The sequence below is a fragment of the Sparus aurata genome, chromosome 14 (assembly GCF_900880675.1).
Source record: "Sparus aurata chromosome 14, fSpaAur1.1, whole genome shotgun sequence".
Taxonomy (NCBI): domain Eukaryota; kingdom Metazoa; phylum Chordata; class Actinopteri; order Spariformes; family Sparidae; genus Sparus; species Sparus aurata.
In genome coordinates this window covers 16067120-16094478 of record NC_044200.1, presented here as the reverse complement: position 1 = coordinate 16094478, position 27359 = coordinate 16067120, and the positions used below count along the sequence as shown (strand labels likewise).

The 27359-nt window shown below is 41.4% G+C and overlaps 1 protein-coding gene across 2 annotated transcripts in view; it reads left to right on the top strand.

The window, feature by feature from the left end:
* Window positions 1-26704, top strand: part of LOC115595587 (protein O-mannosyl-transferase TMTC2-like) — a 69490-nt gene extending 42786 nt beyond the window's left edge. For both annotated transcript variants that reach the window (XM_030440242.1, XM_030440243.1), the window contains 10 exons: window positions 379-1213; window positions 2660-2774; window positions 3577-3662; window positions 4721-4905; window positions 5080-5158; window positions 7600-7721; window positions 11929-12010; window positions 14571-14685; window positions 17995-18058; window positions 23772-26704. In XM_030440242.1, the coding sequence (XP_030296102.1) occupies window positions 379-1213; window positions 2660-2774; window positions 3577-3662; window positions 4721-4905; window positions 5080-5158; window positions 7600-7721; window positions 11929-12010; window positions 14571-14685; window positions 17995-18058; window positions 23772-23966 (1878 nt within the window). In that variant the 3' untranslated portion in view covers window positions 23967-26704. The remainder of the gene's footprint in view (window positions 1-378; window positions 1214-2659; window positions 2775-3576; window positions 3663-4720; window positions 4906-5079; window positions 5159-7599; window positions 7722-11928; window positions 12011-14570; window positions 14686-17994; window positions 18059-23771) is intronic.
* Window positions 26705-27359: the final 655 nt, after the last annotated feature.

The following is a 27359-nucleotide window of genomic DNA, read 5'->3' as shown; positions in this document are numbered from 1 at the left end:
CCCCGGGCGGCTATCAAAAACATTCCAGAGATTGCTTTGCATAGTTTCTCTTTTCTATATAGCTTTTCTGTGATAAATCAAACCCTAACAGCTCATCATGAAAAAACTGACCATCCCTCTTAATAACTTCGTTGTCTACAGAGGCTATAAATAAGTTTACAGGATGGTAGTTGCTCTGATTCAGCTCTGATCCAAACCTTGAATAGCTTGACAGGTATTAAAATAGCCTCTAAAAATGAAAACTAATTCATGTGCTCTGGCGCGGGGACAAAATATTGCGGCTTTGACTAAGCTCTTCTGGACTGAGATGTTGATTTAGGTGTTTTCCTTTAGCTTGATGTTTTTTTTTTTTTTTTTTTATTTCCTCCTCTCTTGCAGAAAAAGAACATCGGTGTTTTGCTGAGTCTCGGCGTGCTGGCTTCCTGGGGAGTGTTTCTGCTGTCAGCTCGCCTCCACTGGATGGGCAATAAGCCTCCCAATTTCTCCAACTCTGACAACCCCGCAGCTGACTCGCCGCATTTGCTCACACGGACGCTGACATTCCTCCACCTGCCCGCCGCCAACGCCTGGCTCCTGCTCTGCCCCGACAGGCTCAGTTTCGATTGGTCCATGGACGCCGTGCCCTTGGTCAGGTCTCTGGCCGACTGGAGGAACCTTCACACCGTTGCCTTTTATGGTGGATTTATCCTGCTGGCTTTGTTTGGCCTTCGCAGCCCCACCTGCAAAGCCAAGGAGACCAATGGGAAAGCTTACATCACTAATGGGAAATCAATCACTAACGGGAATGGTTACCATGCCCCTGACACAAACCATAACACAGACCAGGGGCCGCCAAAGACCACTCTGAATGGCTCAGGTGGACTCCACCAATGCCCTCCACAGACATCCCTGCCCCCCACAGAAAACCTAGTACTGTTATCATTAGGCATCATGTCACTGCCTTTCATCCCGGCCACTAACCTGTTCTTCTACGTAGGTTTTGTAATAGCAGAGAGGGTTCTGTACATCCCCAGTATAGGCTTCTGTTTACTGGTCGCGACCGGTGCAAGAACCTTGTACGTCAGACTGAGGACTAAAGGCTGTAAGGCCTTACTGTTGTGTCTCTGTGCGGGACTAGTGCTGCTGAACGGGCTCAGAACTGTTCAGAGGAACAGGGACTGGAGCAACGAGGAGAATCTCTACAAGTCTGGGATCAGTGTGAATCCTGCTAAAGGTAAGAGAAGAGCACCAACTGTCATTAGAGAGCTTACTTTACCATATGGCTAGTAGCTAATTGTGGCTAATGTTAGCTAATATTATCATAGTTCAGATACTGCTGTACAACTAATGCTACCAAGTCACTTTGCTGGTTTAATGCCCTGTCCTTACTTATGCTACATTAACAACGTGTGTTAGCATTTATCATTAGGCACTAGTGTCACTAGAGGTCACAGTGCTGGCATTCACAAAAATGTACAAGCTTTAATTTTGCTAACTTAAACATACATATTCACATTATTCACATTATTCCAGTTACTGACATTTGGTGACAATGTAACATGGAATGAAGCATAGTGATGTGTCAGCAAAGGCCGTGAAGAAGACTGCTAGCAAGTAAATGTTCTGAAAATGGAGGTTTAACTGTTGGCACAATAAGAAAGGAACAAAGTACGTTATGTAGTTAAACGCTTGGTTAAAGCTGCTGAGAGCTTTATTTTCTCATTAATAAAGGTGTGTTAATTAACTCTATATTCCTATACTCTATATAAGTATTAAAAAAGGACAGGAAGTTAGCTTAAACGATGACAACGCTTACAGCAGATTCAAGTTTTGCTTTAGTTGAGGCACCATACTACTTGGTTAGGTTTAGGAAAATATAGTTTGGTTTAAATAAGTGAATTTATGACAAGTTAAGTTAAGTTACATAAGTATTTACGTACAAGTAAGCAATGAAGAAAGGATGAGGTTGGAGTAGGTTGGTGCGTGACTCCTGGGACCTTGAATCAGGAGATCGGGGTTTGCATCCCGTGTAGAGCAAAGCTATTTTAACTCAAACCATGATTTTTCTTTCTCTCCTGCCACTCTTTAATATCCTACGACTGCCTGAGGAAACAGAAACACAAAGCTGCTGCGTGTTGAACCAATAACCAACAATGCTTTCTCGAGTATAACTTGGGTTTGTTCGCAAGAAAAGTCCGGCAACCACATTTGACGCTGCATTTTCTTAAATTAACTTTAAGTTCTTGAAACACTGACAAAGTCATTCAAGCACAATTGAATTTGAATGAATCAAACGAGAACCAGCCCATCCTAATAAGACTTATTCCCATGCGCTGGCTGTCTCCACGCTGTTGCGCAGCCTTGTTCGTGATCTGAAAAGAACAGAACATCTCTGCACCACAGTTCAGCCCACAGAGACATCCACAGTGTGACTTTCAGGCTCCTTCATGAAAGATTTGCTTTGAAAAAGTTAAATTTGAACACAGGAGTAATTCTACAGCACATCCCAACTTGAACATAAGCAGAATAACCATGTTCACAGTTATATAAAGGATTCTGTATTTGTTCAACTAACTGGTGCCAGTTTTTTTTTTTGAGACTTGACAGTGATAACACAATCTCTGAATGTGTTTTCTCCCCTCTGAAAGTGCAACTTTTGACTGACACTTGTCTCCCGTAGCCTGGGGAAACTTGGGGAACGTACTGAAGAACCAGGGCAAAATGGCGGAGGCGGAGAGGGCGTACAGAAACGCTCTGCACCACCGAGGGAACATGGCTGACATGCTGTATAACCTGTGAGTGTTAAAGATCTGAGTTCCTGCTACCCCGCTGTTTGCAAAGAAAAGTCTCGACACTGAACGAGTTCTGATTCCTCCCATCCATCAGCTTGAGATCGCGGCGGCAGAACAAGAAAGGCAAAACGACGGGGCGAGAGTGACAGACAGCGAGAACTTGAAGAAGCTAAAACAAAAATAGATCTGATACAGCGGTGTGATGCGCGGCACCGAGCGTGATGCAAAGAGTGTGACAAAGAGGAAATAACTTTTTTTGTGTGTCCCCTCGTGGCTCTTCGTAGCTCGCGCTTCTGATTTGATTAGCCGTGGGTTTTTTTTGCAGGGGCCTGTGGGAGAAAGGAGCCCCTCCAAATCCTGCAACACAGGGGTGTCAAAGGTGCCAAAACCTCACAGCAGACCCGTGTCTCTCCCCTCGCTCTCATGCTGACACTGTTTTTCTCTCGACTTCTCGGCTGCCTCTCAAGTTACGGGTGTCAGGAAGCTGGCAGAGCAACATAGGGAGAAGGGAGGAGGGAGAAAACCAAACGATGTGTTTTTGAACTCCTTGAAACGGAGGTGCTGTGTAGATGTGATTGATGGTCGGGTATATTGGGGTTATGTGTTGGTATATTGGGTAAAGGGATACAGAAGCCGCTACTTTTTTGTTTTGTTTTCATTAGCTGAGCTTTTACCCAGAGTGCCCTCATCATTTTGACATTCTGGTTAAGCTTTCTTTACATCCACAGATTAAAAATAACAAGACAAATGCTCTGTTTTTATAAAAATGTCTCAGATTTTTGCTCTTTTTTTGTGTGTCTTTTAGCGGCTTGCTGCTGCAGGAGAGCGAGCGGTTCACCGAAGCGCTGCATTATTACAAACTGGCCATCGGGAGCCGGCCAACACTGGCATGTAAGTCAACTTTAAGAGTCTCCTTTTTATGGCTGCTCCTTGATGACTGGCGCAATTAGATGTCCTTCCTTTGGGCTGATTCTTGGTATGGATTAATTAAATGTGAGCTAAGGGGCCATTATTAGATCACCATTATGGTCCGACTTTAATGCTGAATTAGATGTTCCTTTGCCACGTGGTCATTTAAAGGGTCATATTCGGGCGACTTGAGCGTGACGGTGAAGTGATGAGATTCAATCTCACACTTGGTTGCTCACTTGTGAGATGAGGGGCAGTTTTTTACAGTACCAAGGACAATTTTATGAGGAAGGACAGGTTTCCAGACTCCTTTTTTTAATACTTGATAAGCTATCTTCAATTCGCCCTCAGTTTAATCTCCTTTTAGTTTAATTTATTTCTATTTCTTACCTACTTACGTCTTATGGTAGTTTTATCTGCCTTTGAGCTCTGTCCTGAATCCTTTTGGCTTAATTATAAGTAGAGCCCGACCAATATATCGTCCGATATTGGCCTTTTACAGATATATTGGTATCTATGTAAATTATATCTAATATGAAAACTCCTTTTTTAAAGATGATGATGCAGAAAAAGGGGCTTGGGGTAAATTATGATGATTAAATTCCCAGTGACAAAAACTTAAACCTGTTAAATGATCTGTATTTTAGAGTTTTCCAACAGATCGTGAATGAAAAGCTTTCAAGGAAAAAGGCAATCTTGCAACTCTAAATGCAAGAAAATGGAACAAACAAGGAAGGAAATGTTAAAAAGACAAAAGAACAAAAGGAAAAAACCTTTTATTATAGTGGCTAAGAAAAAAAGAACATTATCAAACACCCAAATTACACGAAATGAGATTAATATAGATAACAACATGTACATAATCATATATTATTTTACAATAGGCTATGATGAAAATGAGCTCATGCAGACAATATTTGGTTTATTTTGCTCATGCCATGAATAAAAGTGGAGCCTGAGCAAGATAGACTTATATAACCAATAAACTTTTATTATTCATATTATATTAATTTAATATCCCCTCCTCCTCTTCTTCATAGCGGCATACTTGAACACAGGAATCATCCTGATGAACCAGGGCAGCCTGGAGGAGGCCAAACGCACCTTCCTGACCTGCGCCGACATTCCAGACGAGAACCTGAAGGACCCCCACGCCCACAAGAGCTCCGTCACCAGCTGCCTGTACAACCTGGGGAAGCTGCTCCATGAACAGGGCCAGCAGGAGGTTAGATCATGCTGAGAGAACCAAAGAAACCATTGAGAAGCTTTTATAAAAAACTACTTTATGATTTAACCACTTACTACTAGCTCAACCATTTAGATCTGAACAGGAAAGTGTGGAGTTAGTCCTGTATTATGCTGATTCAAAGCTGGACTAACGTGTTTCCCTCCCCTACAGGAGGCCCTGTCTATATATAAGGAAGCGGTACAGAAAATGCCCCGACAGTTTGCACCACACAGCCTTTTCAACATGATGGGTGAGTTATTGTGTCTGTGTTCGTGATGCAGAAACTGAAATTCTAGGATTATTATATTATTATTCAGCTGTACCAAATGCCAGTGTGTTTTTAGTTTTTTACATTCAAATCTTCGGTTAAGGTTTTTTATTATAAACAATATCAATATCATCATATATGATGCTATCACCCGAAAGATAATAAATAAATCCTCACAAACAAAAAATCACGGTCCTGTATCGTCTGGCAAACTTTCAGTTTCTTGAAAACGCCCCGAAACTAAGTGATTTATTAAAGGTGCACAATGTAATTTTGGGGAAGAATCTTAATCAGTGGAGAAAAAAAAACATTATAGACTGATCTAACATGCTTTAACAAACTACATCAACAAGCTGCCTTTGTTTTTTAGGGCTGAAATAATTGTATAAACAAAATGGCCTTAAAGGACAACACAGTTTGACTTTGTTTATATTTGCCGGACTCCGCCACCCTGTGCAGAAATAACAGATTTAAAACAGAATAAATAGATGTGTGTAGCGTTTGATATGAATGGCAGTGTTGACACATACTTTGAAATGTTTATCAGGATTTGATGAGGTAACAAAAACCATCTGCGTGTGGTTAAATTTGAACAACAACGTCATGATTGTGAGTTAAAAACGTGTAGTCCTCGGACGAGTCTGGCCCGAACTTTAGCAATCGATTTCCTGTGTTTGTTTCCATTTCATCCGAGCTTTGAAGGAATTTGACAAATTGAAATGAACACATTTTCCCAGAAAAAAACAAGAGGAGAGTCCAGAGGACTTGAACCACCTGTTTGATTCCAACACGGCTCATCAGTGTGTGCACAGACTCTGTGTCCTCTCGCAGAGGATCCAACCTAATCCCCGTAATAAATCACATCCATTCCTTTGTTATTGTAACACTAATTACATTATTGGAAGCTCATCCTGACGGCATGCTTGACATTGCAGGAAGATGTGCGCGAGAAAATTCTCCCCCCCCCTCCGACAAGCTAGCTGAGAGTAGGAAGTGTGTTTTGTCAGGTGGAGGGAGGGGTTGGAGGAGGGCGGTGTTTGCATTAGGGCGATGTCCGGGGGGATTCTTTGTTCAGACTGATGTCATTTCACCCCGGAGGGCTGACGGCGTGTTCTCAGATCAAACGGGATCTCATAGAGTTTCAAACACAACAGTTGTTCTTTCGGAGATTGAGCTACATCGGCGTATTTATGCTGCGTGTGAGGAATGCTGACACTTTGGATAAGAGTTCAAGATGGTTTATTTACCCGGCACCTGTTAGAACAAAAAAAGAAAAGACTGGAGGAATTTTTTGAGATACAGTTATACTAAGTCTTTAATTATGCACTGGGGTGGGGAGATTTAAAGGGACAGTTCATCCCTAAAATCAAAGCACCAACAAAAAAATTGACTGGTGTAGTTCAGTAGAAAGAAAATAGTCCGCATATCAAGCTGCTGTGGATAATCCTGAGTAACCGGGTCATGGTTTCTGGGAAATGACATTGTTGTTTAAAAAAATGGTTTGGTACTTTGAGCACCAGTGCCACCTAATTCCATCTACTGCCAAATTATCACAAAGAGACATAAAACAATGACAGAGACATGAAGAGAGGGATAAAACTATCTGAAGTGGACAAAAAAACAACCATGAAGAGGCACAAAATATGACAAAGAGACACAAAAATACCACAAAGAGACATAAAACAACTACAAAAAGACACAAAATAATCACAGAGTGACACAATTACTACAAAGAGGCAAACATCCTACAGAGACACAAAATAAAATAAAATATGACACAAATGTCCCACAAGTAATTATTAAACATCATATAGAGACGCACAGCTACCAAAGGTGCACAAAATGACAACAAATTAAATTTTTTCGACAGAAGGCAGACATCTCTACATCAAAACAATCTAAAAAATATATTTTTGGTATTGGGATGAACTGTTCCTTCCAAAATGTAAACTTAAATAAATTAATTGGTATACCAGCATCCAAACACTGCGATGACTGGGGAGCTGAGAGCTTCGCCTAATGTGATTTAAACAGGTGGTTCGACGCATGTCTGTGTGCTCAGGCAGACTAAGACAGCAGCAGCCTTAAACCATGACAGCTGCTGACTTCGTGTCACTGCCAAAACCTTTCCAAGTAAACCAATTTTTTAAGTAATTAAATGGCCAACATGGCCTCAGGAAACTAAAGCAACAAAACACGAGTTCTGTCAGTAACTAGTGTGCCAATAATAAACGTAAGTCATGTTTTAGTTGCTTCATTTTGGCCTTCATTGATAATATTCTTGAAAAATATAGGTATAAAATGCACGGAAATGTTCTGTAAAAGAGCATCACTGCTTTAAAACACTCTCCTGCACTGTGCTGTGAGAAGCTTTTGATTTCTAATGTCTCTAACCTTGACTCCTGATCGGTGTCCTGTTTCAGGAGAGGCCTACATGAGGCTGAACAGACTGGAGGAAGCAGGCCACTGGTACAGAGAGTCCCTCAGGAGCAAGCCTGACCACATCCCTGCCCACCTCACATATGGAAAACTCCTGTCCATCATCGTAAGTCCCATTACTGAGATGCACACGCACACACATGAAGACCCGCGAGGCGGGCCAAAGCATTATCTTAGTAACGATTGCAGTGGTTAACTACCTGGCCGAGTGTAATTAAACGGCACCTGAAGTGGCAGAGTGTTGAAATGAATAATGCATATGAAGTGACTTATGAGCCAACGGCGCGAGGCGAAGCCATCCTATCGATTCCCCTGCACAGCCTGAAGTAGTGCGATAATTTGTTATGAGCTGTAAGTGTCTGACTCTGCAAGGTGCATGCTAAACGAACTCCCCCGATCGGACGTCAACGAGAGGAATAGTGATGCGTTCAGGAACGTGGTGTTTGACCTCTGGCAGTACTAGCTGGATCAAACAAGGAACACGCACTGTGAAAGACAGAATTAAGACAGAAACGTTTGGATGCAAAGACCTTTTTCTTTGACTTTGGATTGACCCTGATCCAGGAACGATGCCAAATAGCAGGGGGAAGAAACCTCTTCATAGTAGCTGCATAAATTCATGTGTGATATCTGAAGGTTACAGACATGGGGAGTTTGTCTGGTGTGGATGAAAGCTAACCCTCTGTGATTGGATGAGTTCCAGATTATCCGTGTGTTGTCTGTCCCTCACTGTGTGTTTCATGTGAGTGTTAGGAGACGTGAAGGGCATACAAGTTTGTTCATGGATGGATTAATGAACAGGCCTCCTGGGCACAGGCCCCGGGGCCCCCTGATACCTAGGGCTCCTATTTGAAGTGACGGTTCACTTTTCATTGCAAAAATCAATCACTAGAAACTACCACAAAGAGACAGAACAACTACAAATAGAGTGAAAACAACTACAGTGAGGCAAAAAACAATCAAAGAGTGACAAAATGACTACAAAGAGGCAAAAGCATTACACAAAGAGACATGCATCTAACACAAGGAGGCAGAAAACAAAAACTAGAAGATACAAAATCACCACAAAGGGATGCAAATGTCCCGCAAAGAAACATTAAACAACACAGACACACAAAACAACTACAAAGGTACACCAAACAACTACAAAGGTACACCAAACAACTACAAAGACACACAAAACTACTTCAAAGAGACACAAAACAACTGTAATGAGACAAACCAACTACTGTCAAAAACAATTCATATGCAAAGAGACACAAAACAACTACAAAGAAACACAAAACAACTAAAAAGGGACCCAAAACAAACACGAGCGTTAAAGTTAATATAAAGAGTCTCTTTCAATCTGTCTGTGTTCCTTTAAAAGAGATGTGGTTGGCCTTTAACATGACTGTGTCCAGGGGCCCATTGTCTCAATCTGCCCATGAGTTTGCCCAACTTCTGTTTTTGCTGGACAAAACCCACACTTCCTGTCCTCCCACCTCCTCTCCCTTTCCATAAAAACATAAACACACTCATGTGACAACAGATGTGCTCACAGCTGAGTCAAGTTTAGATGTGGGGGTTGAGCTGTGTGTCCTCTGTAACCCCTCGGACCTCCTTCCTTCCGAAGCCTTGGGTGCTGAGTAAAGACGCTACCAAACCTGCAGCGCCGAACGCACTCGCAGCTGCAACGCTCACAGGCTTTAAACCGTAGTTCTGATCATTTCCGCTTTTTGTTGAAAGATTTGAAGATACACACACACCTAAAGCGCAGGTTCATGTTGGAGTCGTCCGGCGTGGCTGGACATCTGCTGTGCTCCCTCAGGCTCAGGGCTGCAGAGCCACACGGGGCCCTGCCTCACAGAGAGGCCCCCCTCCACTACTACGGGGCTTTAGGAACAGGAGATTGGATGGACCCTGGACAATGGGTCAGTAGACAGGCTTATAATTCAATTACTCTCCTTCCTTATTGAATCACTCCATCGGCTACATTTTTGGCCGTCCTGCCGGAGTCAATCGACAATACAGACACAGGGAAGAGAGGTCGAACTGAAGTCTTGTACCGTGTTTCACCCCGATATGTGCTGCTTCCCCTTGAAAGCTGATGAATCGTAGTACTTCAACTTTCAAAGTGACCCTTCCTTTCGATCCATGCAATTACAAAGCAGGAACATGATAGTCTTGTACCCATCCACATCCCTCAGCAAATACGAGTGCAACTCCTAAAGCCACTAATTGGCCTTATACTTCCCAAAGGTCAGAGAGTTTCTAAAGAAGTCCAGTGTAACATTAGAGCCTTGCTGCAGGACTCAAACGGGGGTGGTTTGCCTCCGAAAAAATTGTGGTCAGTCAACACGAAGATGATTTATGAATTTAAACTATGTATTTAGATATTATAGTGGAAGACTGTTCAGTAATCCATGAGATATGTAGAATGGAGAAGTGCATCAACAGTAATAAATCATTTAAAAAGCATGCCATAATGTTGTCTTTTGATTAATTACGGTTTTATTAAATAGGGCCTGAGCACCAAACAGTGCAAATTAAAATACGTATTTTATGAGGTTCTGCAGGCGGCAGGGCAAAATGGCTCACTAGCACTACCTATAGCACAGCCACTGGGACTTTATTCACCTATATGTATGATAATTGGTAGATATGTGATCACGCCTAGACCAACAAAAAAAGTCTCCAATTTTTTTCAGGGTAATATTAACAACTTTACAATTAAAAGTTCTTAAAAGCTTATCTTTTCCTTGATGGGCGTGGCTGTGTCGGGGCCGCAGATCTCAATGATTCGCTATTGAACAGGAAGTTGTTCGAACTCAAGTGTTCATTCGTTAAATCGTCCTAGCCTGAACATGTTAGCATGCCAGATTTAGCTGACAGTCATAGCGCCACCTTGTTGGAAATAACATGTTTTTGTACTTCTATGTCGTTGACATCTTTAAACATGTAATTAGTCCATTTTCTCAAGTGTCATGTAGTGGACACAGGAAGTTGCATTAACCTCCTCTGCACAGTGACTAAACACATGGAAAATCAGAGACGTGTCGAACAGTCAAAGTCCATCAACAATGTTAATACAAAATTAAAACTGCAAGCAGTGATATCCCCGACACACGCGGCCCAGTTCATTACTGCGTGCGGTTTCACTATTAGACCAAAGCCTTTCATAAATCTGCTAAATGATGACATCCTTCAACCTCTTTAAACTGAGCCGCCCCACTTTCAGTTTTGATGGATGGCCGGGGAAAAGGTTTAATTGAATGTAAAGACAAAAGAGCCAAAGAAAATGTGAAATAAGCCATCCAGGCTCCGATATTCGCTCATTCAATCGGAGCGATGGCGGGCATGGGAGAAAGCTAATGAAGCAAACATAATATGCCCACTCCTCTCATTTATTGTTGAATGGCAAGTATATTGGCAATATGGAAGCAATCAGTGCTGAAGCCTGAAACAAAAGAGGTGGAGAAATCGAGCTGCGTGCACACAGAAGCAATATCTTTCTCCTCGTGCGCACGCACACCTTTTAGAGGTTTTTCTTTTTAAGGTGCAGCATGGGAGGTGGAGCACTGTGTTCTTTATGAGCCTCGGCTTCCTGCTGAAACTGAACAGCAGGGTTACCGCGCTTCAACCGATGCATGTCAGTGCTCTGAAATAACAGGAACATACAAGTGATGTTTGCAGCTGTGTGTGATGAAAACTGTCTTGGAACACATTTGTATCCAGATATATTGTATATATATTATATATTTACATTGTATATATTGTTATTGCCCAAAATAAATCATAATTTTTTTCCCTTTTTTCTCGTTATTTATTAATCTAAAGTATTGTCTCCTGTTAAATAATCCCATAAGCCTCTACCTCATCCACGCCCATTGAATGTCTCTCTACTTTTGCTACTTTTATGAATCCGCCTGTATAATAGTTCTTTTTATTCCGAGTTTATGAACTCTCTATCTCTTCGGATAGTTTTTCTTTTGTGTTTTGTTGTTAATGCCATTTTCAAAGCACTTTGAACTGAATTTGGTGAAAGGTGCTGATAATAATAGTAACATTAAAAATGACAACCAACAATAACGAGTACAGTAACAGTAACAATAACAACAGTGATGATGACGACAACAATAACGAGAAAAATAGTGACAAGAATGGCAACAAAAATGACAATAATGACAAGAATAACGATGGCAACAACAACGTGTTTTTCTGCCCTTGCAATATAACTAAATATGAATGTTAAAAAATATTACAGAAGCACAATCACAGTATAATTATATATCAGGTGTGATCAATTATTTGTTTTCCATTTTTGCTTTCAGGGGCAGAAGACAGAAGCAGAGAAGTATTATCTCAGAGCCATTCAACTGGACCCGATGAAAGGAAACTGCTACATGCACTATGGTGAGAAGAGGAGTGTTTGAAACTGACATCAGAAACGTGTCTCCGCGTTCAAAGGAGCTATGAAAAAATATCATTTGAAGTCATTTTCTACCGACTTTAACTGGCATGATTCCTCTGACCGCTCTGAAACGCATACAGTATGTGTCAGGGGATGCATGTGTGTGAAACAAGAAGGGATGTGTGAAACTAAAAAAATGATCAGGCTTATAATGATCAGGCTTTGCTGCATGAAGCTGCATCAGGATCATTATTAGGCAGGGCGTTTAGTTTACCAGGAGCTGTTAAATATTCCTGGTCCTCTTACAGTTCTTGTGGTAAGCCACCCTGGATCTGAGCTCATAGCTTTTGTAACCTGATAAAGGTTGTGGAAAGAAGCGAAGCAGCATGGGTAATCATTTGGAAAGCGTCAAATACATTACTATTTTTATAATCCCCTTCCTAAAATAATCACAGTATGTTTAACAACCCCTGCGCCACAGTGACTCATTTGAAACGTTCTGTCATTTAGCTCACCGTCGGTATCGGTGCTGGCAGTGCTGGAGCTGTATGAGGTTTTGCAGATGGTGCACACGCAAACAGGCATGTATGCCACGTTTATCTAAGTGAGGAGACAGGACCGTGGAACACTGTTTACCGTTCGCAAACAGAAGAGTAAAACATGATACCACGCTCTGCCTGCGCTGCTGTTGATGCGGCGTTTCATATCGGTTTGGAGGAGCCGGCTCCTTGCTGCTCCGCGTCGCTATCTTTAGGATATTCATAGGAAATTAAATCTGTCCAGGCCTCGCTGAAAGCACCATTGTGCGTCGTCTCTTTCTCCTCTTCCTTATCTCTCTCTGTTCCTCCTGGTGCTTTTCTCTGCACTGGATATCTTTGGGTTGGAGTTTGGTTTGGTCCCTGGTGAGGGGCTGCCTTGCTGTCTTTGGACCGAGCCGCTTCCCCTTACACTCTTTTCTCCGACTCTGCCTATCTGGCTGTTTTCTTTTTATCAATGTTATCTTGTAGCTTCTTGCTATAGGTGATGTTTATTTGGGCTGGACCTCTCCCTTATCGCAAATCTGGCTGCTTTAGCTATCCGGGGTTCTCTGGAGGAGCTCCAGGTGCGAGTGTGTAACGAGTGATGATATCTGGCCACATTGAGACACAACGGAAAGACACACACTAGAGAGGGCGCAAGGAAGTGACTGCTTAGACGAGGCCCCCCTTTTCCTGCCATTGTTCACAGTAACACGTTTTAATGCAAACTGTCCCTCGCACAACACAGTTACGAGCATTCTGATGTGGTGATTTGAGTTTGGAGGCTGCGCTTCCAAAATCACCTCAACGGCGCCTCCCCACAATCCCGTCTCCCTCCACTCAGTAACATCTGCGGCGGATAATTTATAGCCACTGAGGCAGGCACTTGTGGGTGCCGCGCCAGGTGGCCAGACTCCCACAGGAAAACACATGAAATACCTCCGTCTCATCTGTGTTCTCGCAGAGCAAAACAACAATCCTTTCACCGTCTCACTTTCTGCCTCCTTGTTGCATTTCCGGTGGTGCTGTTCTGTCTCGCTGCCTCCATACTTTTCCCTTTGTTTCACCACTGATCTCCATCTTTTATCTGTCAGAGCGTCTTTGCCTTCTGCACCACTTCTACAACTTCCACAACATGACGCTGAAGCATAAACTTGTGATTGACAGCGAAGAGACAAAACCCAAACCCCCCATTTGCAAGAGTACTGGCTCCGTATGTCCTTAAGTAGACACAGCAGGACGTTCATGACTGCACCATTTTATTTTTTTCATCCAATAACAATGCTGAATTCTTGTCAAAAAGTTCTCAACCAATAAAGGGGTAATTAATGTAGGCTGGACCAACCTAGAGGTAGGTGAGTCCTCGATTGGCTCTGAGAGGCTGTTTACAAATAAGTCACAATCTGATTGGATGAATCCCCCAGTTTAGTACAATTAAATGCTAACATGCTCGCAATAACAATGTTACAACATGCTGATTTCTTAGCACGTGTTCTGTTTAGCCTGCTAAAATTTACTGATTATCGAATTTTGACCTGATCATGGTGCTTGATAAAATGTCATGGACCGTCGAATTATTACAGTACTTGTGTCACTTGTCATTTCCCTGAGTAATCTGCATACACATAATTAAATGAAATACTGTTTTAACCGGATACACACTGGAGCTAGTGGAAACAGTATTGTTTCATTTTGTGCATGCAAATATTCAGGGAAATGACAATAAAGTGAATCTGATAAATGGTGTCCATCCTCTTGGCACCCTGAATATCTGTAGTATCAGTAGTTATTGAGATACTTCAATAAAAATCAAAAATGTCAACCTCTTGATTCCCCTAGAGAAAAAGTCAGTGATAACAAAAGTCAACAGGGTTCATCCTCTGGGGACCACCGATATCTGTCCACACTTTCATCCTAATCGGTCCTATAGTTGTTGAGATATTCCAGTCTGGACCAAAGTGGTGGACTGACCAACAAACCAACAGACCACCAGCACGGATAAAAAGTCCTAAACTGCCCTTCCCTGTCTTCCCCCTCCCTCCAGGTCAGTTTCTTCTGGAGCAGTCTCGTCTTGGCGAGGCTGCGGAGATGGCGGAGAGAGCTGCAGAGCTGGACAGCTCAGAGTTTGATGTGGTCTTCAGCGCTGCTCACATGCTCAGGTTGGCCAAACTGCTGACAACAGTTCACTACTTGAAAAAAAGCCCACCGTAAAGAAAATGAAATGGACATATATATCCAAAGAAGTGTCGAGGTTTTCGAAATCCTATTGCTGCTGCGCTGCTTTACCAATTGTGGGTTTATTCTGTACCGCTGCCATTTAATAACCATCCATAAGATATAAATTATACCAGTGTTATAGAAGCAGTAAATGTCCTCCCCGTGGAAATAGCTGTTGTAAAAGCTGTTATGTATAACGTTTATAAACAGCAGTACCCAGTTTCTGTCCATCGTAGTGATGTTGCGTCCAGGGCTTGTAAAGAAGCCATTGGAGAATTTTCCCCTCGAAGTTTGGCAAGCACATTCATATAAGTCTTAAAGGGACTGCAAAATGCCCTCTTCTCCCAGCCACTCAAGGAAATATTGGAGCGATGTGCCTTCTTCCCTCTTTGCTCTACATATCTGGAAAAGTCATCACTGCTCTCCAGCATCCTTCTAAATGCAACACCACAGAGGATGTGTAAAAAAAGTTGAAAGTCTTAGGTTTGGCAGACGTTTCGCTTTTCGTAAGAGTAAATCTAAATGACAGATCAGTCTGCTGCATTGTGGTCTAACTGGTTATTTTCTGCCGGGACTGACTGTGACATAAATCCAGTCTGATTGGGATTTAATGAATGGGACACCCACCTGTCATGAGTTGGATTTAAAACTCAAGCTGCTCCAGTTATAATAATGGTGAGCTACTAATCCTGTCTTTTTTTAATCTACAAATATTGACCAAAACAGGAGTATGATAATGACCTGATAATCCCGTTTGATGGAAGGTTTTTCCTTTAAATGTTTTGTTATGTGTTATGTTACGATGTCGCCAATAAAGAAGTTGGTTTTTACATCACATTATTAAGTAGGGCTTGTTATGTGGATAAAAAAAACACAAAGGCAGGCAGGTAGGAAAACAACTACCAAGCTTTGATAAAGTATGCAGTAATCAAAAGAACAAAACTGTCTGGCAACGAAAACAGAAGAAGCAGAGGGGCTAATCCAAGCTAATGAAGCACAAAAATACAAAAACCAAAAAAAGTACAAAGGAATGAAGCCGTGGGAGCACAAGCAAGAATACGAAGAGCAAAACAGGATGGGAGAAGGCTAAAATACACAGCAATTAATTCACTAAAGTAACACGTGACGTATACAGAAAGACAGTGGGAAAAAGACAAAGACAGGAAGTGGAAAGTAAAATGTGACACAAACCATAATCATGACTAAGGACTATTTTAATTTTTGATAATCATTTGATTCGTTGTTTGGTCTGTAAAAAGTCTGAAAAGCCCTCTTCGAGTCAGCATTTCTTACTGTTTAATGGTCAAAGATCTTTCTCAAACAGAGAGTGGTGGCGTGGTTAATAGTCATTATGTATTTATTGCCATCGCAACCAGACTTCTCACAAAATGAACAAAACTAACACGAGTTAGCGATAGCATCCATATTTGCATGTACAAGCAATAGCCATGAGTCATTATTCTATATTAGCAACAGCTGAATGTTACATCTTAAAGCTATTTGGCAAAGAATATCTGGTAAACGTTATGGCTCATCAGCAAAGGCTTTCAGAAAAATATGAAATATCACGTGTACACAGAAAAAGGGCGGGAAAAAGACAAAGACAGGAAGTGGAAAGCAAACTGTGACACACAAGGATATAATCTTCAAAAAAATCTACTAAAGCATGAAACCAAAACCATGACAGGGCTCCAACCAATGATTATTTTCATTTTTGACTAACTGCTGATTTTCCTTAATAATTAGTCGTTTTGTCCTTAAAAAGACAGAAAATGGTGATAGGTGTCCTTCAGTGTTTCCCAAAGCCCAAGATGAAATCCTCAAGTGTCTTGTTTTGTCCACGACTGGAAGATATTCATAGTCTTTATCTGTCCTCTGTGTTGACCAAACAAAACAAAGACTAAGCTTATACGATGATGAAGATGAACTCCGGACAACCCTGATAAAATGCTGCTTGTATTCTCAAGGAATATTTCACTCTAGTCACAGTCTTATAAATATTAATTGCCATGTCGGGGAAAGAAGGGTTTCCTTGACTTTATTAACTTTGGCACTGCAAAGTCCGGTTCGTGCACTCTTTGGATGAAATCGTATGTATGGAGCAGATTAACTGCTGCCATTTTAGAAACCCAGCTGTACGATGTACGAAGGGAGGACTGGCTGGTGGAGTGTTTCTGGCATTTGAGAAACATTCGTCTCTCTTCAGAGAGAGAGTGAGCTAGTCATCATCCTTAGGTCATTGCTGCATTATCATAGTTATTACACAGCTAAGAGATGAATCACTCGACAAAGAACATTCTTTCTTAATGACTTTATTGGAAACTAAAGCATGTTGTAAGCTTCTATCAAAAATATTTCAAACGTTGCTGAAGGCGAAGAAGGATCTGTACCTTCCGTTGGCTATGATCTTACACTATTCAGCGACTCCATGTTTGTTAGAAATATCTTTGTCTGCAGGAACAAAGATCATTTTGACATGAATTATTGTTATTAATTAGAAAATGATGACTTGCTCAAAAGAATATGATATCTTAATGTAGAATTAAAAGGTACGATGTGAAACAATTGCATGCCAGGTGATACGGCCTTAAGATTAAAGTCCTGATATTTTAAGGCTGTATTGCGACTCACATTTTTTATCTTCTTGCTTTGAAATTTCCTCAAAGGCACTTCATGTATACTAGAGCTGGGCGACAAAATCACATTATCAAAACATTTCTGACCATATACCTTGAAATCGAGATGGGACAGTATTGTATGGATGACTATTGATACTTTTACTGAATATTAACACAATGAGATAATCAGTAATGTGGATTCAAGGACTACAATGAGAGCACAAATCGTACAAATACTTGGCCAGTACAGCCGATGTAGTGTAGTATAGTCAGGTAGTTCTTCCAGTGGAGCCTTGTAGATGAATAATGTTCACTGCTGCCATCTTACCTTTTCATCCAACATACAGTGGCGGGTGAGACGAGATGTTTTAAATTAACACACGCACTGTTTGCTTGATTCCCGACCATTTTAATACGGTTAACATAATCTTAACATGCAATGAAGCCGACCAATCCGACGAGTTCTACAGCAGTTTACACAGTTAATAAATGAAAAACTCTCATTACAGTAAATAACTCATTAGCTGTGAAATAACGAATGATTACAGTTATGATCAGCCATTTGTATCGGTGCAGTGTTATTCATATAAACTGTAATGTCACATCTTTTTTCTTTCTGTTCTCTCTCTTCAGACAGGCCAGTCTGAACGAGGCAGCAGAGAGGCAGTACAAGCGTGCGGCCGGCCTCAGACCAGATGTGAGTACCTGGGCTGGTGGGCCTGTTAGCACTTATCATGGAAATGCGCACACACGCCCGTACTGTAAATTCAATTTACAACATACTAAGTGTTACCCATCATTCTGACATTATGTTATAGTGCTGTTGTTCCTGGCAAACAGTTACACAGCTGAATATAAAAATGGAAAACTGTGTCCTGTCCGTGGCTGGGAACCTGGCGCTTTCGATGTGCTTATGCAAACACGAAAATCCCACAGCGAGAGGAGCTCGGCGGTTACTGTCTCCTTATTGAATTCACACATACAGCTTGATGATCACAGTTAAACAGACCAAGCCTTGTGGGATGCAGTGTCTCTCGCTGTCAGCACATGCGGTTGAGGAAGTTGAGGGCTGTCATATCCTGTTTCAGCATTGCGTGAATCAGTCGCTTCAAAGGGGAGAGGCAGCGTGGACTGATCCAGGGGAGGTAACTTGGAGTCACAGGAGCTCATGTGTTTTTAGACGAGACCTAGAAGGAGCTTCCAGCTGTTATTTGTCCTGTTACTTGTCTGCTCTGTGACTTACGCTGTCAGTTCAGTCAGGAGAGACTTTCGCCTTCATGTCCTTCACTGGAGTAGCTACAAGTGTTATAGTGCTACAACTTTCCTAGCATTGTGTATTATTACATTAAACTGTTTTAAGTATATTTCCATTTAGCCACGACCTACAGCAAACTTTTTCACCCATTAATCCGATAGCGACACTTAGCTGTTTGCTATCCTACTGTTGATCTGCTACTTTGTGCTAACTTTATTTTAAACTAGATGTTATTTAACATTAATGACATGAAGGAATTGTAGGTATTTCCCCAATAAGGTAACCTTTTCAACCATGTATCTATTACATCTTATTGTTAGCCAGGCCTATTGTTTGTTGGTTACTTTATGCTAACTATTTTAAGCCTTTATTTTCTATCTCTCCATTGCATTTAGTTAACTGATTCTACTGTTAATCCTTCACTCGGCCATCTCAATCTAATCCTTTCCCAACCACTTAAAATTTCTTCAGTCTACTTTTCATTTATTCATATTAGACATCTTTTAAGCATGCTATTTAAACCCGTTACCTATGTCTTTTAGCTTTAAAGCTAATTATGGATGGTTGCATTCTCTATGCTTCACTCACAATGTGGCGCTAGTGATTCTGTTTTTCTTGCTGTTCTCTTGGAACAGACCTTCTTTGCTGCCTGCTGCCAGAGTGTCTCTGGGCTCATTCGGCAGAGCGGACAGGCCCAGAGACACTGCTGCAGGTCCGCTCTGCCACTGCTACTTATTTTTGAGGACTTCAAAATATCAAGATATATATTGTGTATCATGATAGAACCTGATAATTACCCAAGCTACAACCGTATGATACAAGCTTTTTTATTTTTAACTCGATCTCAGTGGCAGCACGTCGTGTTCAGGTGTTCATTTTAAATTAGCTGAGCTGCTCTTCAATTTTTACACGCACCCCCAGGTAACTGCAGATCCGCCCCATGGGGAACAAGCACTGGCTGGGAATCACTGCTTCGTAGCACATGCCCCGTTTTTGATAAGGTCTGTCTGTTTATATCCAATTGGAGTCCTAAAAGCTGAGTAAAACCAGAGAAGAGAAGAATGCTGGTTGTCCATTTTAATTTGGAAAGCCATGCGTATAAATTTTATTCTGCAGAAATAAGCCACCTCAAAGTCACCGTAATTACAATTCACAGTCTGGAGCCCTTCATGTGCACATTCAGACAAGCTGACTGCTTCTCTTGTCATTTGTCACGAGCAAAGCGCTTCTCGTCTTTGACATTTTCCCTGCTCAGTGAAAGACAGTCTCTCGAATATCAACTTAATCCAATAGCTTTCAGGTCATGAAAGATTCAGCTCTGGCTCTTCGTGCCAAGAAAGGCGATGATTGTGTGCCGTGAGAGGAAGGTACGAGTGCAGTCTTTCAGTTCGCACGCACAGACTGAATTGCTTTATTTACACCACTCGGGTAGAGGTAAGATTTTCAGTGACTGGAAATTACTGTACATATTTTGTATGAGTAATTAGGCCACGGCATCTTCCTCACAATAACAGCCAGCCTGTGTTTCCCCAGTTGAGTTCTTGAATATGAAGCAGCATTTGTTAGATGTTGGTTTTGCATTAACAGCACATTTATACAGACAGTGGGATGAAAAATACATTTTCTGACATCTCAATTTGCGAATGTAACTCTTGCTACATTCCATACATGTGTCATACATGGCATGTAAATATATATATATATGGCGTATATCCCTCTCTTTTTACTTCCTGTAGAACATAAACATATTTATTGATTAATTGTTAACCAGATCAGAGTGTTTATATATTATATTTAAAGGAGACATGCACATTTTCAGGTTAACAGTTGTATTTACATTACAACTACAACAGATTAACATGATTTAGTGGCAAAAAAAACACATCCACTCTTGCAGTACTGTATCCCTCTTCTGTCTGAAACACTCTGTTTTAGCTCCTGTCTCTTTAAGGCCCGCCCTCCTGAATACTTGGTCTGCTCTGATTGGTCAGCGCCAGTGTTGGGGAGTAACGAATTACATGTAACGACGTTACGTAATTTAATTACAAAATGTACGTAATTGTAATCCGTTACATTACTGGGAGAAAATATGTAATTAAATTACAGTTGCTTTTGGAAATTTCAATGATTACAACTTAAGTTACATTTGAAAAATCGCCGCAAAAGCTCGGATTTATCAAATAGTTTTTCGCCCCCCTGGATTCATGTTTGTTTTTAGTTTTTTTCATATTAACATCCTCCTTCCAAAACTGACGCTTGTGATTGGCTCTCTCTGGTCATGTGCCATTCGACTCAACCGACAAACCGTACAGTGGCAGTCTCAGCAGCATCAGTGTCGGCGGCGCACAAGATGTTCCTGGGCTGGAAATACGAAAAACACTTAATACAGACAACCCAGCTAGATCAACATGATAACTTATGCTTAGCTCATAACCTGGTCCCGACCAGGTTCTGTTCAGAGTTTGAAAAAAAATCGGCTATAAAAGCGCCGCTGTTTCACTATTTAACTCATTTACAGCTGACGTCACCTTTACTTTGAAAGTCCAGTGGAGCTGGATCAGAACGGAGCATTTGTACGGAGGGAGAGATCGCGCAGATCCGCTGCTGTTTACTTTCTCTCTGAGGTCTCCGCCTACAGATGTTCAGCTGAGGGGATACGCTGCTCAGCTGATGATCCGACTCGCGTCAGGAGGTCATTTATTAGGCTATAGCCTATTTACTTTTATATACAGTCAGTCACCACTGAAAGAAGTTGTGTGCTCGCAGCAGGACAGATAATTTAACTTCATGTGGCCATGAATAAATTAATTGTTTTACCTGTTATGTGTTGCCCAAACGCAAATCTTGAGTAGGTCTACTCTGTTTTCTCACATTTAAAAAGGTCTTTGTACAGAGACAACATGAGATTTGCTTGTAGCTACAGCACCTAAAAAACCCACTGTAACCTATTTTCAAAGGCAAACCCAGCCTCGCTTTCAATAAAACACACACTGGCATTTTATAATTGCGATCAGTGAAATATATATGAAAACAACATAAAACACAGTTTAAAACAACAGTTGTTGTTGCTCTAAAGCTTCATATTTAAAAGCAGCTCAATGTAGAGCTGTCAGAAATTAAAATCAGCCTCCTCTTGTCATATTTGCAGCAAGACTGTTGCTTCAGGCTGTGATCAGGCTTTTTTGTATCGCTCATACTCTCTCCATTAAAACAACCTGCTCCTCATGGCTGAAATCAGCCAGTTGTCGCTCCATTTAGTGAGGAAGTGAGCCTCCTTCACAGCACAGGCCTAAGGTCAGACTCATAATATATGGTTAAACCTTTGAACTGAAAGGTCTATCACACTATAGGTCTTAAAATGTGAAAATGGTTAGCAGTTGAGAGATTTCATTCAAAATTAAGAAAAGTAATCAAAATGTAATCAAATGTAATTAGTTACATTACTTTGAGAAAGTAATTGAAATAGTTACACTACGATTACATTTTCAACAAGGTAACTTGTAATTGTAACCAACTAACTTTCCAAAGTAATCTTCCCAACACTGGTCAGCGCACACACACCTGACCCAGCACCACTAACAACAACAGAGCAGCTGTGCTAAATCAACTCTTACGTGCCAAACTATCTGAAAATAATGCAAATGTACGACATGGTGATGTAGCGTGATGTCACAAAGTCACAGAATTAAAGGCGGGACTGCTGACGAGGCGTTTGGGGAGCAGTGTTTTCTGTAGGAGAGGGGAGCTTCTGTTGAGTGCCGACTTTGACCTTTTTAACTTTCAATATCTTTTACATCCGCAAGAATGTATATAAATAAAATAGAATATGCATAATATATCTCCTTTAAAGCATGGAGGGGATCTTTTAAGGATTAGAGCTGTACTTGATGGGAGCCCCGTGGATCTAAAAAGAGCGGAGGGAGATGCTATCTTTAAAATACTCTATATCCAACTGGTTGAAGGTCGAGAGATTACATCCTTTCCTTACCTGAGTGTGGCAGAGCCGACCCAACTTCAGAATTAGTTGTTGCTGAAAAATGGAATTGCTGACGGACTTGGCTGCCTTCCTGTGCACAGAACCCACGTAAACAGAGCTCAGTTTCTAACGATTTAGATCATTCTGCATCTTGAGAATCCACTGCTTGTTTAGAATGACAAAGGGACCCTAATTTCTCAAGCTTTGCATGCCTCAACTGCTCACAAAGCTCCTCAACGGTACAAGAACAGAACAACACACTGATATGTAACCGCTACATTAATTTGTTGCACTTGGTGAGAAAAAAAAACAAACCGCACTGGCTGCTAATTAATTAATTTCCCTTGAAACAACCCAGCTCCGTTGATACATTAGGTGAGTAAAACAAGCCCCCCTACTCCCGACGCTGGTCTTTTAACACTGCCTGAGAGGTGGAATGTAAACAAGCGAAGTATCAGTGTTGAGTGGAAGCGAACAGTCGTGTTTGGGGAGAGGAAAACTGTGAACTTGTTGCCAAGTTGCTAACAATATGTCATGCAGCGAGGACGTGGGTCTGGGAACAGGGCCAGGACTGGGGGATGAGGTGCCGATGACTCTAAGGATGAGATCTGGGTGTGGTTGTTGGTTATGGATTTCTGGATATTTTTTTTTTTCCACGAGTGGTACATGACTCAGGGGGCCAGATGGTTTCACTTTGCGGCTTTAAAAGATATTTTATTAAAAACGCACCTTTTTCTAAGTGGGTAATACTTCACACACACCCACACACAACCTGCTACCTATTTCTTTTCCACAGTGGCACTCTTAAAGGACGTGTTTTTTGTCTTCTCTGACCAGGGCTGCTACTGTGCTGTGAGATTCTATTAGGGCTAATTTAATGCATATTTGATTTTTCTAGCCTTAAGCAAATTTCACCAGAGCCCCTTTGCCTTAATCCTTCATCCATAAAAATAAATCTGGCAAGCTCCCTAAAAGGCCTAAACCTCTCACATAACTGTGTCAAATGTAGAACTGAGAAGGGCAATTTTAAAATAGTTTGTCCAGATAGATGAAATCCAAGGTCGACACAGTTGCGGCAATACTGTAAGTCGACACCCTAAAACCTCAGAACTCAGTTTAATTATGGCACAAAGCCCCGCTCTGCCTCCTTTTCCTTACTGTGTCTCTGCCCTCTCCTAGTACCCCGCTGCTCTGATGAACCTCGGTGCCATCCTCCACCTGAATGGGAAGCTCCCTGAAGCCGAGGCCAACTACCTGCGAGCGCTGCAGCTCAAACCTGACGACGCCATCACCCAGTCCAACCTGCGCAAGCTGTGGAACATCATGGAGAGGCAGGGGCTCAGGATAAGGCAGACGCAGAGGAGCGACCTTTGAACTGAGAGAGCCGCTGCACTCTTTTCTTTAACGCTGACATAGCGTCCTCCAGAGAATGAAGCAGGAGAGGACGTGAAAGAGCTGGAGGCTACAAGCTGTCGCTACAAGACGACAAGAGAGACAGATTCTGTAGAGTTGTGGCCTGTGATGCTCGCAGAAGTCAGTTTGAGGCTCGGCATGTTCTGGATTTAAAGGTGTTCGGCCTTGAAGTCACCAACAGTGCTGCACGGTGGCTGAAAAGACTACAACTAATGTCACCTTTTATTATGAAATTTTATAAAATGATGCTTAATGATGCATTGAAGTCAAAGGCTAATAAGTAAAAAAAAAAAAACAATCTTGACAACAAAGGTCTGGAAAATCAATTATTATTTCAATATCATTAAAAATGATGTAAAGCACTTAATTTGAATGAGGATGTAGCTAATGTATTTAGATAATAATTCCTGCAGAATGGGTTTTGAAGTTGTCAGCACTATTTGTTCGTTCAGGACGCCGGCTGGTTTGTGTTAAAGGGGAACATCACCCTAGTCTTATAAATTGCCTCAAGTGATGTCACTTGAGTCAGCATCCGTTGGGACTGAAGTCTACAAATTTGAAAACGAAAGATTTTGGAGGTCTAGAGTTAAAAAAGAAGTGAGCCAGAGTCTACATTAGCTGCTACTAGCATAACAGAACATTTGTAGACAAATCGCCTAAAGTGATGTCATTTGAGTCAGTGATGTCACTTGAGTCAGTGATGTCATTTGAGTCAGTAATGTCACTCGAGTCAGTGATGTCACTCAAGTCAGCATCCGTTGGGACTGAAGTCTACGAATTTGAATATGAACGATTTTTGAGGTCTAGAGTTAGAAAAGAAGTGAGCCAGAGTCTACATTAGCGGCTACTAGCATAACACAACAGAACATTTGTAGATAAATTGCCTAAAGTGATGTCACTTGAGTCAGTGATGTCACTTGAGTCAGTGATGTCACTTGAGTCATTGATGTCACTCGAGTCAACATCCATTGGAGCTTAAGACTACAAGTTTGAAGGTGAAAGAAACATGGGGGAGTGGCATTAGAGAGAAGAGAGCTAGTGGTTCGAGGCCACATTAACTGTCACTAGCGCAACACATCAGAATCTCTGTCCAAATTGCTGTTGGTCGAGTTGCATTATGGGTAACACAAGATAATATATGGCCTCTATTGATGTCACTTGAGTCAGCATCCATTTGGACAGAAGACTAAAAGTTTTACGAAGGAAAAAAGGTATGTGGGTTTTGGGTCCGGAAGAAGTAAGCAAGAGGCTTGAGGCTACATTAGTCGCTACTAGCATAACATACCAGAGTTTTGCAGATAAATGGCCTCAAGCGATGTCACTTGAGCCATGTGATGTAACTGGAGTCAGTATCTGTTGGGGAGTTAAAAAGAAGTGAACTAGTGGTTTGAGGATACATTAGCTGCTACTAGCATGACACACCAGAATCTGTTTAAACTGCTGGCAGTCGAGTTGCATTGTATCTCATCTGATAAACTGTCAGCATCAATCGGGTCTCATTAAAAATATATTTGCGGATGTGGCGCTTTATCTGTCCAAACTGCTGCCGATCTACTTGCATGGTGGGCAATGTCGGCTGATAAATTGCCTTAAGTGATGTCACTTGAGTAAACATCAGAAGACCACAAGTTTGAAAATTAACAAAAAAAGGGGGTTTGGAGTTGGACAGAAGTGAGCTAGTGGTTTGATGAAACATTGGCCGCTACTAGCATAACACACCAGAAACCGTTATTAGCGGAGTGGCATTGGGGGTAATGTAGGCACCAGTCTGTGACAAGAAAGAAGACAGGATTTGAAAGGCGTTCTGTCTGGTTATGCTGCATTGATTTTGGTTTTGCTTTACTTTTTTGACTGTCAATCACAAGTCCAACAGTTTTGTAGGAGTGCTATGCTAAATGAGTAGAGTACTCTTATAAGAAAATAAAACATTGAACCCTGATTTATTACCCTCAGGGTGCTCTCGCCTTCAACTTTTGCTCTTAAGACAGTAAATGCATAACTTTAAAAGCATGCCAGTGCGAAGACATCTTCAGGTACCACCCTCTAATACAGTGCTGTCTTGTAAATTGCTCCAACAAATGAAAAAATAACAGGTCAAAATATAGAGTAATGCATTGCCAAACACATTCTGTTGTCCGTGTCACTGAAGATTGTTTTGCACCTGGTGCATTTTAAACCCTTGTGACTCTAAACAGATCATGAGAAAAACTCCTCAGCGGTGCCAAAGCTTGTCCTGAGTCTCTACGCCTCTCGTGCCAAGCAAAGAACTGTCCTCACTTATGTGTTGTGCTCCGTGTGTCAAATGTGTCACTTTCATGTGATCAAACTTAATTTATTAATACATGTTGTTTTATGTGGAAAAGCCAATACTGTGCAGGCACTGTCACATTAGCCCTCCCTCCCTGGGTTCTCCACATAGATGGGCTTCAGTAGGCAACATGACAACTACATTCAAATGTGTTTTTGTTTTTTTTATGTTTTTTTTTTCTCTCTGCTCAGGGACATCAGGTTGTGTTTCCTGTCACAGATATGGGGGTTTGTGACACAGAGAGAGCTCCTTAAAAAAGACGTTAGATGTTTTTTGCTGATTGTGATGTTTTGGTTAAATTATAGAAGAAAAAAAAACATGTAGCTGAAAACGTGTCGTGTTTTGTAAAGAAAAGTGAACCTTTTTTCCATAATAAAGAAAAAAACATGGATTTTGCTCTCAGCTGTGTGATGTCCTCTGGGAAAAGCCTGTGGCCGCCCGTACAATGTAAATCCAGCGAGCCAGCCAACATGTATATTTATGTGAATACAGAGTGTGCAGCGAGTTGGCTTTGAATCCTGTCTCTGCACGCAAGCGTACACCTCCACCTCCTTCTCAGCGATATCAAAGTGATGTGCCACGTTGCACACTCGATACCCTAACGTAAGTTTAGTTCACAACTGTAAAAACTCTGGCATGAAAATTTGCCAAAAACATCCAAGAGAAAACAAAGGACACTCTCAGCCTCTAGAAACATGAGATCACAGGTTTAATTGATAACACTAACGGTAGCTGCTGGGAACTGAGCCATCGTTAACATCGTTAATTACACCTGCACTCATCCTGCTATGACAAGTCAAAGTGTCTGCTTTGAAAAAAATGTCAAGTGTCTACAGCACACATACAGCAGAAAAAAAGCAATCGTCTACTCGTCTTAGGGCTTCATCAAAAACACCAGTAAATTACCATAAAGAATTGTGTCAGCAAATAAGAAAATATGTCATGCTGCATTTGTTAAATTGGATATTTATTAACAAATGATGTATATGTAACGTGTATAATTGTCAAAATGGACAGAGATGTTTGTAAGCATGTCATCTTAAATT